Here is a 17,667-nt window from a genome sequence, read left to right on the forward strand (position 1 = left end):
GACGAACAATAGAAAGCCAAAAAAAGAATGCACACAAAGTGTTTGAGTAAATGCTCAAAGAATTCTATTACTCTTAAGAATTCAACATACAATGGATGATTTACAAATGAGGGGGAGGTTCTCTATTTATAGTTGAGCTCCCCCAAAATCGACGGTCAAGATCAAATTACATCGACGAACGAGATTAGTTTATCCCTTGATTTTAGGGATTTACAAGACTACATCATATCAAATCAAATATACAAGATATGATTCCCCTACTTACTAAAAATAGCCTAAGTTGTCATATCTTCATTATCGGGCCAACCAGACTTCAATTTGACAGGCTTCTCCAACAGTTCTTTGAATCAGGCCAGTTCTCACGGGCGAAATATTTCCCATCTAATCGATAGACCTCCATGGGATGCATCTTGTGCCATGGTCACGGGCTTTACACTTTGGCCCGTGACATTCTCCCTCACCCATTCTCGTAACGTCCTCATTACAACTTCTGAATGACACTGACTTGATTCACCTTGAAACTTTCTCGTTGCCTTGGCTTCTTCTCTACTTGTCTTGTATTCGGGTTGCCCCTTCTTTCGAAACCTTACTTCGGCTTCTGTCGCCTATTAACTTAAATTGTTGCATTCATTGGTACATCTCGTTGGCAAGGAGTGTCTACTCTAACTTGCCTCAATTTTGACTTGTTCCCATTGGAATCCCCTGGATTGTTACATCTTGGCTTTGTACCGCCCACAATCCCTCGGCCTCATTGCTTAAGAACTTTGAAAGGGCCCCTACAACCTTGTCAAGCCAACAAGTCAGAATTCAAAACACTATCAGAGTGTTTGCAATGTACCTTACTCGTAAAATTTACCCGTTTCGACTGCTTGTGCATTGCTTCTTTCCTCTCGAAGTCTGGTACACAATCCACCTTCCCCAAAGGTGACGGCTCCACAGTCGACTCCACAGGTCTATTATCAGTCTCATGCTCCACTAACTTTTCCGAAAGGGGCTTTCGTAGCATTTTGTTCTATCGAGTTAATGTTTCTCCCATATAAAATATCTTTGACTAGTTGGATTGACGACAACACCTTGGTCCCAACCTTCATATCCTGATTCACTAGCACAACAATCTTTGATAATGGACCAGTGACAATATGAATTTGATCGGCCCATGGAAACAGAATTGTCTGAATCCTGTTAAGGAAGTTTAAGCTAAGTACATAATTGTAATCATCTAATTGGATTACCTCAAAGTCTTCATTTCCCTTCTATTTGCCAATTTGTAGCTTCATATTAAGAACTACTCTCATAGTTGGGGCCTCCTCAAAATTTACTGTCTTGATCTTCTTATTCGTTTTCTTAATCAATAGACCAAGCTTCTTCGCAGCCTTTTCCGATATGAACAAGTCTGATGCTCTTATATCAATAAGAGCACTTCGCTTCTGACCCGCAATGTTGATGTCCACAAACATCAACCCTTCTTCACCATTCATTTTCTTAGAAATGAGCACCATGGAATTGACCCTCGATGTCTTTCCCTCAATAGGCTTTGCCTCTTCCTTCGGCTCATCTTTCTTTTTGATCACTGAAATCATCGATTTCTTTGGACATTTTCGTACCATGTGTGGTCCTTAACAAATGAAGCATTTTATCATCTTCCCCTTGTCCCTTGGGTTGTTGGATTCCCGCTTCGCATCTCTTGGTTTCCCATTGCCACTTGTGCTATCAGTACTGTTGTCATCATCGCTATGTCCCTCTTCATCTTCCTCATGGTTTCTCTCACCATTGCCCTTTCCATTGGGCTTAGACGACTCGAACTTGTCTCTTGTTGGACCAAGCTCAACAAAGGACTCTACTTCAACCATGGTTACAGTAAGTTCGATGATTCTTTGTCTACGCAACTCATGCTTTGCCCACGGCTTTAACCCATCCTCGAACCAATAGAATACTTCTTTCTTGCTCAAGTCAGAGATTTAAAGCTTCAACTCGCTAAATGTCTGAACATACTCCCGAACAATGCCTTGTTGCGTGAGACGACGTAACTTAGCCTGAGCCTCTTTTTCGGCATACTGTGGGTAAAACTACTTCTTCAACTCTCTTTGGAACTCCTCCCAAGTCCCAATTGCTTTCCCACCATGTTTCTCATCCATGGACCTACGATGCCACCACACGAGAGCCACATTAGTAAAATAGATTGAAACAGTGTTTACCTTAATGGCATCATTCTCGATGCCCATCGCTCGAAAGTATTGCTCTATTTTCCACAAGAAGTTGTCCACATCCCTTGCGGACCTTGAAGACAACATCCCATTACTCAAAGCAGCTTTGTAAATCGTGAGCTCCTCCTTGAGCTCTTCAATTTCCTTCTTCATGGCTAACACCATATCCTCGAGATTCTTATCCCTCTCTGCTAACTTTTTCGTAGTGGAATTGACTAATTTATTCATTTTTTTCACATTGGCACCGAGAGAATCCTACACAAAATCACTGAGTTACTCCTCCATTGAGTCAAACATATCTGTGCGTCCCTCGACCAACTCAAGCATCTCCTTCATGTTCTCTACGGACTCCTCGAGATTAACCACTCGATTTTCTGAAGCTGTTAGTATGTCCCTTGAGCGACTTGCTTTTCTGGCCCTCCTATGGGTCTGCATTGGCTCATTCTGATCAACAACTTCTTTCGACATCCCAATTGTGCCTCCAGACCAATAGCTCAGATACCACTTGTCACGGGGCTAGATCTTTCGTCTCGTAATCCGTGTGCCTTAGGTAATCTGTTCGCTCCAAACTCGTCTAAGTCAGTCTTTACTCCTAAAAGTGAGGATTCCTTTAGAATTCCTCTAAGGCACCAATTTATATATACACACAAAGTGTTTGAGTAAATACTCAAAGAATTCTATTACTCTTAAGAATTCAACATACAATGGATGATCTACAAATGAGGGGGAGGCTTTCTATTTATAGTTGAGCTCTCCCAAAATTGACGGTTAAGATCAAATTACATCGACGAACGAGATTAGCCTATCCCTTGATTTTAGGGATTTACAAGATTACATCATATCAAATCAAATATACAAGATATGATTCCCCTACTTACTAAAAATAGCCTAAGTTGCCATATCTTCATTATCGGGCCAACCAGGCTTCAATCTGATAGGCTTCTCCAACAGTTCTTTGAATCAAGCCAGTTCTCGTGGGCTAAATGTTTTCCATCTAATTGATAGACCTCCATGGGGCGCATCTTGTGCCATGGTCACGGGCTTTGCACTTTGGCCTGTGACACTGATGCATGCATCATTATAACATTTACATATCAAAATATCTTGAAGACTTCAAAATACTTCCTATTAACTTAGGTACATGTCATATATAACTTATTAAGATAATCATATTACAAATATTGTTGAGATAAGAGAGATGACTTCTTATATTCTACTAAACTCATGACCACTTCAAGACCCTAAAGTCAAGCCTGGGCACGAAAACAAATAAATCTGTACGCTGAGTATTGTCTATTCAGTGGTGTTAACATAATTTGAAAGTAATGCATATATAGGTCAAGTATATAAATTAGCTATACAAAGCATTTATAAACATGCCCATATCATTTTTAATTGTCTTATGGTTTGTTCCATTCAAACTTGATATGATTCATCTTTCAAATTATGCCTTCAAGGCTTATAATTTGGTTGTTAGTCTCTATACATGAGATCAGACCATATTATTAATGTTATCTTAATAAATTTTACGAACATATAGGATTCCCAAATCACTATCAATGTCTCAATTTCACCAACCAAATAATTCAATTCATTTTCATATCATCTTCGGCCCCAAGGACTCATATTACAATTTTACATAATTTCTCAACTGTTATCATTCAATATCGCAATATTTGTATGCAATTACCCAATACAACATGAATAACTCAATGTCCAATATCAATTTCATAACCAATCACATATTATACAATTTATAAGCTCTATTAATCGGATGTGGACTCAAGAAGAATGCAAGAATTTAGACCTCAGACAATCCATGTATAGCACCAAAGTGCTAATCATGCTAATATACACCGATCCCCCTAACACTTCATAATAAAAATTGCATTGTATTGCCAGTATCAATCGCACCAAAGTGCCAATCACAATCGCACGAAAGTGCCAATAACAACAGCACCAAAGTGTCAATAAGCTCCCACAAAAAATGTATACACATCCTATGCCATGTCAACTATACCTGACTCTATCTGAGACCGTTTAATAGGGCATTCACCAATTCAAAGTGTACAAGTTACATGTCAACTAGCAATCATATAACAATTTTATAACACTTGCATTACATTATCATGCTTTCAGCATCGCACAACTAGTGTATCACATATCCATATAACATGTTTTCATTTAACTAGCTCTCATATCATTTACATTCAATCACACTTAGCATTTAATCACGTACAATCCATCATTTTTCACTAATACAATATAACATAACATACTTACCATTCATGAGACAAGGTAGTTTTTTATTACCTTAATTGAATTAATATTTAATAGGTAATGTATTGAAATCAAGATCATGAAAGCACAAACTAAAATGAGTTACTTGACTATAGCCTTCGCCCTCATTTTATCCCTCAACGTCCCGATGTTGTCTTTAGCTACATATGATAATTCCGATTATGAAAAACTTATTAGTTTCACACAAAACCCATAGGAACACATCAATAATTCATGAAATGCAATTTATTCATTTTAGTCCATCTAAGCCCTAATTTCTGAAATAATATCTTTTGATATTCATTATAAAATCAAATTCCAACTTTGAATTCATTCACTAAGGACCTCGTACTTTCAATCCATAGCACAATTTTCCAATAGCTTTCAATTTATTCAATTTGGGCTCTAATGTCATAAAATTAACTATATGGCTAAATTCAAATTCTAACTTAATCCAACACTTTCCACTAACATAGTCCTTATATAATCTAAACATTTTATCCATAATCTCATCACTAACAAGCTTCATTCTCAATAAATCCCATTAATGGAAACTTGATAAAAAAACTCAATAATAAGAAAATCTAATACATGAGATAGCTTAGTCAAACTCAAATGATCATAAATTTATAAAATATTTCAAGAAAATGTCTTATCTACCTTAAGAATTCAATGTTTGAAAATGAAGAAGAATTTCTTCTTCCTTCTTGCTTGGTTCAACTATGGAGAAATATGAGAATGTTTTTCTTCTTCTCTCCCCAACAAGTTACATACGTGCGTATATACGTATGTATGTATGTATGTATGTATGTATATATGTATTAGTCATTAATAAATTAATTGACCTTAATTAACTTAAAATGAATTACCATGATTTTATATTTATTATCTAAGTCGCAAAGTATGGATAAGATCTTCTCATCCACTAACCAAGTGGTAATAATGGTAAAATAAACCATTAGGTCCTTAGTTTAATTGCTAAGTAATCCCACCTGCATTTTCTAAATTAAAACTCAATAGTAAATACACTTTCATAATTTAGTCCCTGTGCTATAATTAACGATTTTCTCGATTTAATTACTCGATAATTCCATAATATATTCTTGTTCTAAATATATTAACTCCTTAATTAATAAATTCACTAACTAAATTTATAGAATTTGGTTTCGAAACTGCATTTTTTGACATTGGCTAAAATCAAGTCATTACACAACCTACCAACTTTCGGCTCTGACATTGACTAAGCTCAAGCTTTCAATATATCAAAGTATGAGTTACATATACACAATCATTCACTTGCTCAGGATTGAGGTAAGCCACACTATGAATGTCAAAAGTGAATTTATCCATAAGCGAATTTAGGATTAATTCAACTTGGCTCATGTCCGATGTAGTGTCAATCCGGACAACCATACATATGTATTTATCTTTCTGGGAGTCATCCACTCTGATACCCAAGACAAGGTATCTCCCAAGCTGGACTAGATAGACAACATAATAGTCCCTTGAACCAATTGTTCAATTTTGATTCCTCATACTACGAACTATTTAGATCACCTACTATTACAAGTTGTCTTCCCGCATAATAATCTGACTTTACTATGCAACTTAGTATTAGTTAAATCTTAGGTAATCAATGAGTCAATATTTACTTTGTTCATTTTACTTTTTGTGCAAAAACCAGAAAGAATAATTATAGAAAAGATAATAATTGAACTATTGAATTTTATTAATCAAATTGTTAAAAAAATTACAAATATAAATGATGAAATAACTATACTAAGAACACAAAACCCAACATTTGTTGTGACATGTGGAAAAAACTAAATTAAATTTTTTTTCTTTATTATTTTTCCTCCTCTCTCCCTCCCCCCAATGAGCAACGATACATCTCAGTGATCCAATCCAACCTTTCTTTTGATGATTTTGCTTGTCAATTAAACTTTCCTTTCTTTCATTTCTTTTGGGGGTGGGGGAGGGGAAAGTACAATAAAAAAGGAGGTGATGGTCTATGACTTAGTTACTTATACAAGGTAAGTTGCAAGGTAACCATGTTGCCTTGATATAAGAAAGGAAAGACCTGGTTAACTATGCGTTGATTAATACTATTGCGATGAAAAGAAACTGTTTCCGATTTTAGAGTTTGGATTTTTGATAGTATAGCCCAACTACCATTCAAGAAACAAAAAGGCTTTAGTCGATTTTTGAAACAAAATTGGTTTCAGAAACTGATTTTTGATTTTTAAAGAGTTTGGTTAAGGGGGATTCATTAAAACACAACTATCCATCTTGGATTCGAAAGGATTTGATTTTCAAATTATAAAAGGGATTCTAATTTTCTAGGGTTTTCACATTTTCAATCAATATTGAACAGTTTTGGGTTTTGGATTTGTAAGGTTAATTTTTTATTTTATTTCTGTCAATTTTACAATATTACTTATTTGGACTATAAATTTAAGCACCTATTTGAGACAAAAACAAAGTTTAGGTACCTCTATATGAAAAACGGGTATAACTTGGGAGCTAAAATGTAAATAAAGCCTTAATTATCTAGCTACAGAAAACGCTAAATGTGAGTATCAATTTAGGGAAGAAAGGGTGAAGAACAGGGAAAACAGTTCAACCTTCAGACTGCAAGAATCAATTCAGAAGGCCAAAAAGTACAAAAATTTCATCATCCCCATCACCTCTGGATTAGGTATCTTTCTTTTCTCTCATCCTCAATTATATTATACCAGCTTCTTCGCTAGTAAGTTGTAAGTGCCCACCGTTTTTTATGCCTTTAACATGCTCGATAAAATGTCTTTTAACCAAATTCAACGCTAAAAGAACAATCTTAAACACCTCCAAAACTTTCCCGCTTTTGGTAAAAGGAAGAAAATCCGTTGAGTAAAGTTTTTTTTTTTTTCTTTGGGTTTCGGTAATTCAAAACAAAAGAACTCTGGATATTCTTTTGGAAGAATATTTATAGTTTCAAAACTTTAAAATACTGGTCTTTAACCTTTTGGGTATTTATATTTTTGCATTTTTGAAGGGTAATTACTGAAGTGAAGCGCAAAAGATGGCAGAACTGAGCCTTGGTATACTTATAGATATTGTTGATGAGGAATGGATGAGAGATACTCTGCCTGATGACGGTATTGATTATTTCGAAACCCTCTTGAAAATTTATGTATAATTGTTTTACGTCGGTTATAGATAATATGGTTCATATGTTGGTTTGGTATTCGTTATGTTAAGGAAACTGGTTTTAAACATAATACTTTTTTGCCCGAGTAGATTTTTGCGTAATATCGAGTTTAATATTGGTTACAAAAGCAGTTAAATTTCCATATAGATCATGTGTACTTTTGTTATTTATTATGTTAAGATTAGGTTGCTAATTCTCACGTAGATGTTTCATTTGAGGAGATTATACATAAGATGGTAGTTTAACATTGATTATGGAAGTTCCATGCTGCCCCTTGTGCTCAAAGGTTGCTGCTTGTTGCGCCACAACCATGTCATTCGGACTTGATGTGAATGTCGGACATGGGTATCTGCCCAACACCATATGTTCACTATTTTTCTAGATTTCCATGTATTTGGTGCATAGATTCCCAGACCCATGTCTAGATATATGTCGGATACAAGTATTTCAAGAAAGGTGAAGAGTTGAGAAAATAGCACCATAATGGTTCATTATCATAAAGGTGAATCTCAATTGGATGTATCATTGAGCAACTTCCCTTTTCTCTCTTATATTTCCCATGAAAAACAAAGACCTGTTATCTGCTGGTTGTGTTTAGGGGCACGGAAAGATATTCCTATTTGATTGTCATCCCATTTCTTTTTTCTTCTTCATGGATGATTTGTTTATCTTGTTACTGATTAATGCAGATCTTCCACTGCCACCTGTAATGGTTGCTCGAACTGATGATACCGAAGACTCAAGTATGTTTATGAATATTGGATTTTCCATTTCCTTTTTGATCAATAGCATTAGGAAAATGCATATATCTTTTTGTTGTGTAAATGCTCATGTTTCTTTCCTTTTTATGGCGGAGAACATACAAGGAATCTTTTTGTCAATATAAGTTGAACTTGTAGAAAAATATAGCAAGTTTCTTTTGTGAATTCTTGTAGTGTCATCGAACAGATTTAATTTATCTAGTCTGTCTTTTTCTTTCCGAATTTGCTAAATTTTCAGATCATGAGACTCAACAAGTGGATGACAATACCTGGCATGATCTTGAATTAAGTACTCAATGAGGGTATTGGATGCTGGCAATGCTTGGAACCTTTGTATGAAAATGGTACTCCCATTACTTAATTTATGTCTCATTCTTAATATGTTGTAGACCTAAGTTATCATTGGATCATTTAAGAAGGTTTGTTCACTCATTTGAATTGATGCTGTTCATCCTTGGTTAATGATTACTATGTTTATGAAGAGAAGATTTATTGGTTTCATCTTACTTCTATGTTACTCGACTCTCCGTTTTTTGTATTCATGTTTGAAATCCGTGTACGACAAATCCTTAAACATGAGTAGAGTGGTATGATCTTCCAAGAACCCTCTAAATACATTGATATCTTGGAAAAAAAATTGAATATACCTTTATGGGAGACATTCTCATGTGTGTCACTTGCACCCGAGTTCACATAACATAGTCTTGCATGCATAAAAAGAGAGTAAGACACGCAACACAACTGTAATATCTTGCCTTCTTATTGGTCATCTCAGGTTGCCATGTCTATTGTTGATTGTGTAGCCACAAGCCATTGATGTGAAGGGTAATTTGAATTTTACATATCTGAGCTAACTGCATTTGAGTATTCAAGTTCTTATGCATTGTGGTCCAAGCTGCTTTTACTACATTGTAGATTCACCTCTTTTATTTGGCAATACTTTGCATGATGGCGGTTTTTTACTTATATAATATATAAAAAAAAAATACTGAAATGGTATGTTCCAAAAATTATGTGCCAAAATGGTACATTCAAAGGGGTGGAGGGTGGTGCATAGGCGGCACCACCCTAATATTCTGACAGCATTTGTTAAAAAAATAATAATAATATTTTAGTAGTGGTGCCAAAGTGATAGGCGGCATTACTTTTTCTTTGTTAGTTTGTAAGCAGAGAATTATGTATCCAAATGAGTAATTATGTGAAAATTTTTAATGATATTTTTTTTCACATGTTTTATTTTTTTTATTTTTTTAAATATAATTTAAAAATAAATGGTAGAATTAAAAAAATACCATAAATGTATTAAATAATTATCATATTTAAATTATTTATTTTTATTAATTGAGCCGGATGGGGAGGAGGGAAAATACTATTGGTGCCGCCTATCAAATAGGCATCAAACCCCTATATCCCTAAGTGGTGCCGCTTATCACTTAGGCACCACTACTAAAATATTATTATTATTATTTAACAGAATGCTGTCAAAATACTAGAGTAATGTCGCCTATGCATCACCCTCCACCCCTTTAAATGTATCATTTTAGTACATAACTTTTGGAACATGCCTATTCAGTATTTTTTTTTAAAAAAATATTATACAGGTAAAAAAACCCGAATGATAGTTAAAGCTTCGGAAGCATTCGTGTTGAACATATTTTAAGATGAGTATAAGAATATGATCTCTAATGATTTTAAATATACGAAAAAGTAAACCAGGCATACCCAAGTTGGATAAAATTTCATATCTGACATCAATGTAGAATGTTGATTACCTTTGAAAATGACATTTTCCCAAGAGTGGATGTTTCTAGAAAACGGTCAGTTGAAGTGAGTGCATGCTGTGGTGTAAATCAATAATAACTGAGACTAGGCAATTCGGCATTAAAGGCTTTTAGAGCTTTCCTTTTAAGTGTATTGGGATATTGAGTTGAAAATTTGGTTATTGTCAGGAAATGAAGGTGGGTCTAGAGAATTAATCAAAGAGATAAGAGTAATATCCTATGTTTCAAACTTTGGTTACTATTAGAGTTTGGCTTAAAAGCAACTTGACTTAAGTTGTATGATTGTTTGGTTGAGCTTGAGTAGGTCAAAATTTTCTTGATTTTAGTTAATATATGAGTTTGATTGATATATATACATATTTTATTTTTTTTAAACGTACTATAAAATAGGGGTGAGCAAAATCCGATTTGATTCGAAAAATTCAATAAAAAATTCAAATTTTGAATTAAATAGTTCGAGTTATTTAAGTTAATCGAGTTATTTGGATCAACTCAAATCAATTTAACTTAATCGAATTACACGATTCGAGTTATCCGAAAATCTAAATAAGAAAAAGCAAAACGACGTTGTTTTGATAAATGTTTACATTTTCTAAAGTTAAGTTAAAACTATTAAGTTTAAAAAGCAAAATTATTATATTGTTTATGTAGTTCAATAATCTTGTACTTTGTCTACTAGTTAAATAATTGATCCATGTAATTGTAACATTAAGTATAAATAATAGGATTCGTTAACTTCACTTGATTTAACTCGAAATTTTTTGACTTGACTGAATTCAATTCAAAAAAATTTCAAATTGAGTTCGGTTGTTAAAATAGGATTTGTTAACTCGACTAACTCAAATTTTTTAACTTTAGTCGACTTGACACTGCGGTAAAATTTGTGATTCAAAAGTTTACTACAAAAGAAAAAAGCTTTTCTCTCTCAAATCGAAAAATGTGTGTTGAATTAGATTAGGCACATACTTACGTATGATTGAGAGGCATGATGATTTCTTTTCGTTGAGTGTATTTCAAGACGTTTTCGTACCGGCCAACAAAAAGCAATATTAAGGAGGGGTATACATGAGTTCAAGTCAAATGCTATGTGACTAAAAAGCTTTTAAATATTGATCAAGTTAGAAGTCAAGGATGGGAATCAATTGGACTCTAAGCAATTCAATATTTATCATTTCAAATAAAGCTGGGTTGGTCAGAGAACATTTAACAAGTATGGAATTGAATTTTAGCCTCCTTTGTATATTAAAAATGTAAACCATTTCATAAACTCCAACACTTAATGCCTCGCAAATGCAATGAACAGCTCCCATGCCTTTTTCCAGGACCACTAGTTAGCTCTCGCAGTTGGGGATGATGCCCACCTCCACTCTTTTTTAAATGAATTAGGTATAGTTTCCCTATCAAAAAGATCTGTCGCTTGTAGTTGTAGGTCGGAATATGTTGTATGAAGCCAGAGACGAACAACATTATTTTAGTGAATGCTGGTCACCGACAATCAATTTCTAAGAAGGAAAGGACCTGGTGATTTGATTCAATTTTCCAACCCAGCCCCAATTATCTTCTTCTTTTTTCACCTTTCTTCAGTTAACAATAGAAACATGATTATATGTAGATATAAAGTTGGTAATCTTTGCCCGTAAATGTTTATTTACTTGGGTTAGATGGTGGAATTACAAGTCAGTGCATGATTATTGTTTGTCAATATCTTTATGCATAGCCGCCATTGAACTTCATAAAGAATGCAGTAAAAGTAATCCACTTTCAATAATAAGGGTGCCGACACTCTAAAAAGGTGGCGCTGACACTGACACTCTAACCCCACTTTCAGGTGTCTACTTCTGAGGTTGTGTTTATGAATTTAGAGTAATTGTCGGATATTATTATAGATTATTATCTTTTAAGAATAAGAATATCTGTATATCTTTTAGGTATATGTTTAAGAATATATGTAGAAATACATTGTTATATAAATATTATATATATTCTTGAAGCCTATTAAAAAGATTGAAAATACTCTGTTTTTTTTCTCAAATATACACACTAGACGGAATTCAAAAGAATTTATAAAATGCCTAAAATGTACAACTTCCATTGATGCTAAAATTTTCAATGTTGTTACCTTTTATCTATAAAGCCTGATTTTGGACCAAAACTTGCCATTTGTTGCGTAAAAAATGTCAAAAAAAAAAAGAAGAAAGATTTCCCTCCTCAAGTCTTTATAGTACAGTTGGGAAAAGCTTACCTATCTTAGTAGCGAGGGCAGTTGCCTTCCTTTTAGCCCTTGCAGTCCCTGTATCTACAAGCTTAGCTAAAGTCTGGTGTTCGATTCCTTCCGTCCAGATCACCTTCAACAAACCCACATCGTTCAAGCATACATTGTACAGGATAGCCACGCAGTTCTCCTTAGTACGCTCCGACTCAGTCTCTCTTATGATCCCAAGCAAGCAGTGTACTGTATCTAGTTCACTCAGTTCATTGACCGCTTTGGGATGTGTAGATAGTTGCGCTACAAGGTTGATAAGCTCATCCACAAGTTTGCCTTCCCTGATCTTCTCTAGTAACACCTTCACTGCACCTAATTCAATAAATTTTTCTTTGTTACTATACTCCACACATTGGTTGAATATTGCTGAGGCTGCCTCCTTCATTGCTATGGGATGCCCTTCCCGTAGGAGTTGGAGCAACGGCATGGGAGCCCCGGCATTTCCGATCATTAGCCTCCTATCATTGTTGGACGATAACATGGAGAGAGCAACTGCAGCGTTTTTTCTTGTTTCAATGGTTCCAAACTCCACGGATTTGATAAGAAGAGGAATGGCATCAGGATGATCAGCCACCAGCTTCATATTGTCACAATCAACCAACAGGTTCATAAATGTTGTGATCAAATCCTCCTGGAGTTCGGGATCCGAATCTACACTGCCTTCCAATAGTGGACCGATCAATCTAGAGATGGGATCAGTAAACTCGAAAAAGACGGCCCTATATGATGGTGCGGCAGTAGTTAGTCTCCGAAGCTCTTTTGCAGCTTCCTTGCGATCAGTAAGGGAAGAAAACATCTTGGTGACCAAAGAGTTAAAGTACAGGCGGTCGAACTCAGTAATCATTTCTCCATTGGTATCCTGATGGGATCTCGGTACGGCAACGCCATGTCCTTTGCACCAGCTTGAAATCAATTTTCGAACCAAGCAGTTAGGGGTGAGGATAGTGTGGGAGAGCACTTCCTTGGACTGAGGACATGTTAAGTTTCCTTCATTCAACCACTTCTGGATTGATGGCCTATCATAAGTCTGAAAAGCCATAACATACCATCAATACACATCCAAAAGAAGGTAAAGATAAGAAATCATAAAGATCTTGCAAATATTTTAAGCTCAAATTATTGTTTCCTAAGAACTGGAAATTTATGCTAAAAAGATCAAATGATGAAGCTCTAAGTTCATGGAAGTCATGAACTGTTAACAAGATCTACTGAAGTATGTTCAAAGATATATTTAGACATTGGTCTAAGGATACAACCATTCAAATACACACGAAATAGAACTTAGAGAAAACCAAACATCCTCATATTAAACACGAGCTAATATTCGACACTCTCACTTGAATCCCAAATAATCTAACTTTTTCCTAATCTCATTAAAAGCATGAATATTTTCCACAAACCAGATTCATTTCCAACCGAAACAAACCAAACCAAGTTAATAAATATGGGGTAAGAATACCTGTCAACATGAATATATTCGGTTATTCTTTAACCTTTTTCACATATTTAAAAATAAAACAAGGATTCAAGTAACACAAGCACCTATAATCCACATGCATGATACAATTTATTTATATTCCAAAAGCAAATCCTCGATAAAGCAATGGTTTTTTTTAACATAAATAACTTTTGAATCTTCCATAAACAAACAAGACTATTAACATACCATTCGATAAAATGATAAAAAAAGAACAAGAAAGAAAATGTTAAGAAAAGCAAATATACAAAAGTCTAACCAGGCCGGAACTCAAGACCACAGGGTCGCCCATGATTTCACCCGAAATAGGACACCTGAATTTCTTAGTCAAAACTGTATCACTCAAATCAGACAAGATGCTTATGGCTTTAAGTGTTATCTCAGTTCCATAGTTATCTTCATCAACAATTTTCTTTACAACGCTTTGCAGTTCTTTCTTTAACTCTTCCTCTCGTCCTCCTCCTGCTGCTGAAGACTCCTCTTTTTCAGCCATTTCAAGGAACAATATATTCTGGGTTATTTCCGGGCAAGAAAATGGGAAAAAAAAAAAGAGATTGAAAACCGAGGTGATTCAATGGATTTTCTGGGTTTGCTCTGTTTTTTACTCTGTTTTCACAATTGAAAAGTAACTGGTTCTTGCTTTCACAGGAAGGAAAATGGAACCGAATTTTTAATACCCAATAAAGAAAAAAAAAAAGTGGGATTCTGTTTGGGAAGAGAGAAGAGAAAAGAAATAGAGGGAAAGTTGGACTGGATTTTCTTCTTGTTCTTCTCTCTTTGTTAGTTAATCTTTTGAAAAAATGTCAGTGTAATGTATTTATACTTCAATAGTTCTACATCAGTATTCAGCCAATGATGCCAACCAAAGGGAAGATGATCCTCTTACCAGGTAAGGTACAGACTTTAGGTCACAACACCAATGATCTGTTGCGACGTAATCATCTGTTATTTGCCAAAAAGAAAATCATTCTTCTTGTTTCAAATAATATTGTTTGTTTGCTTCTGTTAAAAAAATTAATAATAAATAAATAAAAGAAATGTTTAATTAATGCAATAATGGTTTAATTAATGCAATAATTATTAATTTGCCAATCGTGTGACAAATGGCTTGGGAATTTACCTTGGGGTTCCCATAATTCACAAACGAGTAACATCCGAGACTTATGCTGCACTTAATAGACAGAGTAATGAGAAAGTTGGATGATTGAAAGGGGAAGGTTCTTACATATGCGGGTCTACGTACGCTGATTCAGTCGACAACTAGTGCCATACCTTTATACACTATGCAAACTGCCTTATTATCGATGGCCACCTGTAACCATCTTGATAGAATTCAAAGAAATTTTCTTTGGGGTGGCTCTTCAAGGTAGTCGCATAATCACTTGGTAAATTGGGAGACAATTTGTTGACCGAAACGTTTCTGTGGTCTAGGGTTGAGGAAATCTAGGGAGAACAATTCAGCTTTACTTGCTAACCATGGTTGGAAATTGCATACAAAGGCCGATGCACTTTGGTGTGAAGTGTTCTACAAAAAAATACCTGCATTCTACTCAGTTTATTGACAGTACGGAGACTGCACGTGCGTACTAACTACCCAAGAATGCATCAAAAAAGGGGTTAAATGGCGAATTGGTGATGGCTTCATTGGTGGGTTGGAGAGAAAAAGCTAAATTCACTCCTTATCTACTATTGATTCTGATTGGAAGGTTGGGCATTACTTATCGAATTCAAAGACGTGGTGGCTCCATGAGGTTCAAAAGGGGAAATAAAAGCGGATCCTATTTCTTTAAGAACTGAAAGAGATAAATGTTGTTGGGGTTTGGCAAAGGATGGTCAATTCTCGATCTCCTCTGCTTATAATGTGCTATGTAATAGACAGGAGGAGGGTGATTCTAGAGAGAATTTGATGTGGGTTTGGAAGCTTAAATGTCCGGAACGAGTGAGGTTCCTTATATAGCTTATCATCCTTAACAAAGTTGATACTAATCAAGTAAGATATAGAAAGAATGGTGTGGTGATCCAATCGAATCTATAGATCATATTCTTAGAGATTGTTTAGTTGCCAGAGAAGTCTAGAATGCGGTTCAAGCTCTCTCACAAGAACCGAGTTTCTTCAATATGGATTTCAAGCATTGGGTAAAAAACAACAGTAGGTCTGAACAGCTAATAAGTTTGCTGCTTCTTTGGGGGATCTTTTTTATGGGGACTATGGAAGGGAAGAAACATAGAAATTTTTCAAGGACAAAGTCAATCTGTTGTGCAAGTGGTGGGCTATGCTAGAAGGCTTGCCTTGGACGTTTATAATGTTTGGAAGAAATCTGTTACATGCTTCATTACTATTGTGCGAAGGGTTAGCTGAGAAAACCACCTTCAACTGCATACATTCTTGACATTGATGGCAGCGTTTGAATATTGACACGAAATGCTACAGCGAGTGGCTCGATTCAGGATGAACATGGTGGTTGGCTGGCTGGTTTTTGTATAAGATTTGGAGTGCTAACAGTTTACATGCCGAGCTTTGGGCTGATACCATTTAGAGGGAGGACGGATGAGAGCTAAGGTTACAAAATGAGACTGATAGTAAAGGAAAGATTTACAAAAAAGAGAAAGAATTTAAAACTTTTGAGAAATAACTTAAAAAGGAGAACTTGAATCAAACTTGAGTGCCCCTTTTATGCTTCTTCCGCCTCCTTTTATAAGAGAAATTCAAAACTCTGTTTAATTGAATTTGAATCTCGTATAGTTTCTTGATAAGGATGATGTCTCATCTTTAATTGATAACATTTTTATCCAGTCGTGATTGCTTCCACGTTGCTTCTTTTTTTGTCTTTTTCTTGGTTAGCTTTTTCCATGTAGCTTTCTCTGCTTATGTTATCCTTTTTGGATATTGTCCAGATTCATTTTTTCAATTTCATCTAAATTTAATGAATCCATTGACAATTTTGGTGGGTTTCAACTTTCACATATATTTTTGATGTCTTCAAATGTATGAGAAGGAAAATCATCAATCTCCATTTCAACTATCTTTTTTAATAGTTGAACGGATTTTTTATTTATATCATCTTGGTGATATCCAGCATCATATGTCAATATTCTTCGACCATCAATCCAAAAGCTATAAGTTTTTTTTGTTGAAATAGATTTTGGGCTTTGGCGATTAGATCTATTCCTGCTTGGATTTGATTAGGGGTGAGCATTCGATCAAATTGAATCGAATCGAATGAAAAAATTTCAAGTTAATCGAGTTAACGAATCATATTTTTTCATCATAACTAAATTTAATTTTTTCTCGAATTGAGTTGAGTGAGATGGAATTCAAATCGAATCGAATATATCTGTTCGTTTAAATTTTAAAAAATAACTTTAGATCCTTGTAACCACTGTCACCCACCATAATCAAATTTGCCCACCGTAATCAAATTTGTTATTAACTTTCATCTCCTAATAATTTATTTATTAATATTTTATATCTGGGTTAGATTTTTATTTGCTTAGTTGCTTCAATTATCTTCGATTTTGTCACTATATATTTTGAAATTAAAAATATATTAAATATAAAAATTTTGATTTTTAATAAAGTTATCTTAAAGATAAAATGTGAAATTGATACCAACATAAAATTTTAACACGAATATTTTATGACATCATCAATAATTCAATTTTAACATAAATTTATAAAGATTTAATATGATTAAACAATTCAATAATATA

General features: G+C 34.6%; 2 protein-coding genes across 3 annotated transcripts; one reads left to right on the forward strand and one right to left on the reverse strand.

The window, feature by feature from the left end:
* The first annotated feature begins 7,014 nt into the window (after positions 1–7,014).
* On the forward strand, positions 7,015–10,133 carry LOC105783643 (anaphase-promoting complex subunit 13). 2 transcript variants are annotated; one of them, XM_052625944.1, is made up of 5 exons: positions 7,015–7,182; positions 7,519–7,621; positions 8,364–8,417; positions 8,674–8,779; positions 9,211–10,133. In XM_052625944.1, the coding sequence occupies exons 2-4, from the start codon at positions 7,546–7,548 to the stop codon at positions 8,733–8,735; spliced, it is 192 nt and encodes a 63-aa protein (XP_052481904.1). In that variant the 5' UTR covers positions 7,015–7,182; positions 7,519–7,545; the 3' UTR covers positions 8,736–8,779; positions 9,211–10,133. The 2 variants fall into 2 exon arrangements, with proteins under 2 accessions (XP_052481904.1, XP_012464668.1); XM_012609214.2 differs by lacking the exon at positions 9,211–10,133 and having other exon boundaries at positions 8,674–8,936.
* Positions 10,134–12,220: 2,087 nt separating this feature from the next.
* LOC105783641 (U-box domain-containing protein 9) lies at positions 12,221–16,516 on the reverse strand. The gene is made up of 3 exons (XM_012609213.2): positions 15,077–16,516; positions 14,216–14,898; positions 12,221–13,506 (listed from the first exon to the last, which is right to left on the reverse strand). Exons 2-3 carry the CDS (start codon positions 14,447–14,449, stop codon positions 12,433–12,435), a joined length of 1,308 nt encoding a protein of 435 aa, XP_012464667.1. The 5' UTR covers positions 14,450–14,898; positions 15,077–16,516; the 3' UTR covers positions 12,221–12,432.
* Between the last annotated feature and the right edge of the window lie 1,151 nt (positions 16,517–17,667).

This window comes from Gossypium raimondii, chromosome 13 (genome assembly GCF_025698545.1).
Source record: "Gossypium raimondii isolate GPD5lz chromosome 13, ASM2569854v1, whole genome shotgun sequence".
In the NCBI taxonomy this organism is placed as follows: domain Eukaryota; kingdom Viridiplantae; phylum Streptophyta; class Magnoliopsida; order Malvales; family Malvaceae; genus Gossypium; species Gossypium raimondii.

What these genes read in the sequence shown, in the direction of transcription:
- LOC105783643 (XM_052625944.1), top strand. Translation starts at nt 7,546, where the DNA reads ATGGCAGAACTGAGCCTTGGTATACTTATAGATATTGTTGATGAGGAA. An exon ending in AGATACTCTGCCTGATGACG is followed by an intron (nt 7,622 to 8,363) that starts GTATTGATTATT and finishes TGATTAATGCAG; the next exon opens with ATCTTCCACTGCCACCTGTA. An exon ending in TGATGATACCGAAGACTCAA is followed by an intron (nt 8,418 to 8,673) that starts GTATGTTTATGA and finishes CTAAATTTTCAG; the next exon opens with ATCATGAGACTCAACAAGTG.
- LOC105783641 (XM_012609213.2), bottom strand. Translation starts at nt 14,449, where the DNA reads ATGGCTGAAAAAGAGGAGTCTTCAGCAGCAGGAGGAGGACGAGAGGAA. An exon ending in TGGTCTTGAGTTCCGGCCTG is followed by an intron (nt 13,507 to 14,215) that starts GTTAGACTTTTG and finishes ATGGCTTTTCAG; the next exon opens with ACTTATGATAGGCCATCAAT.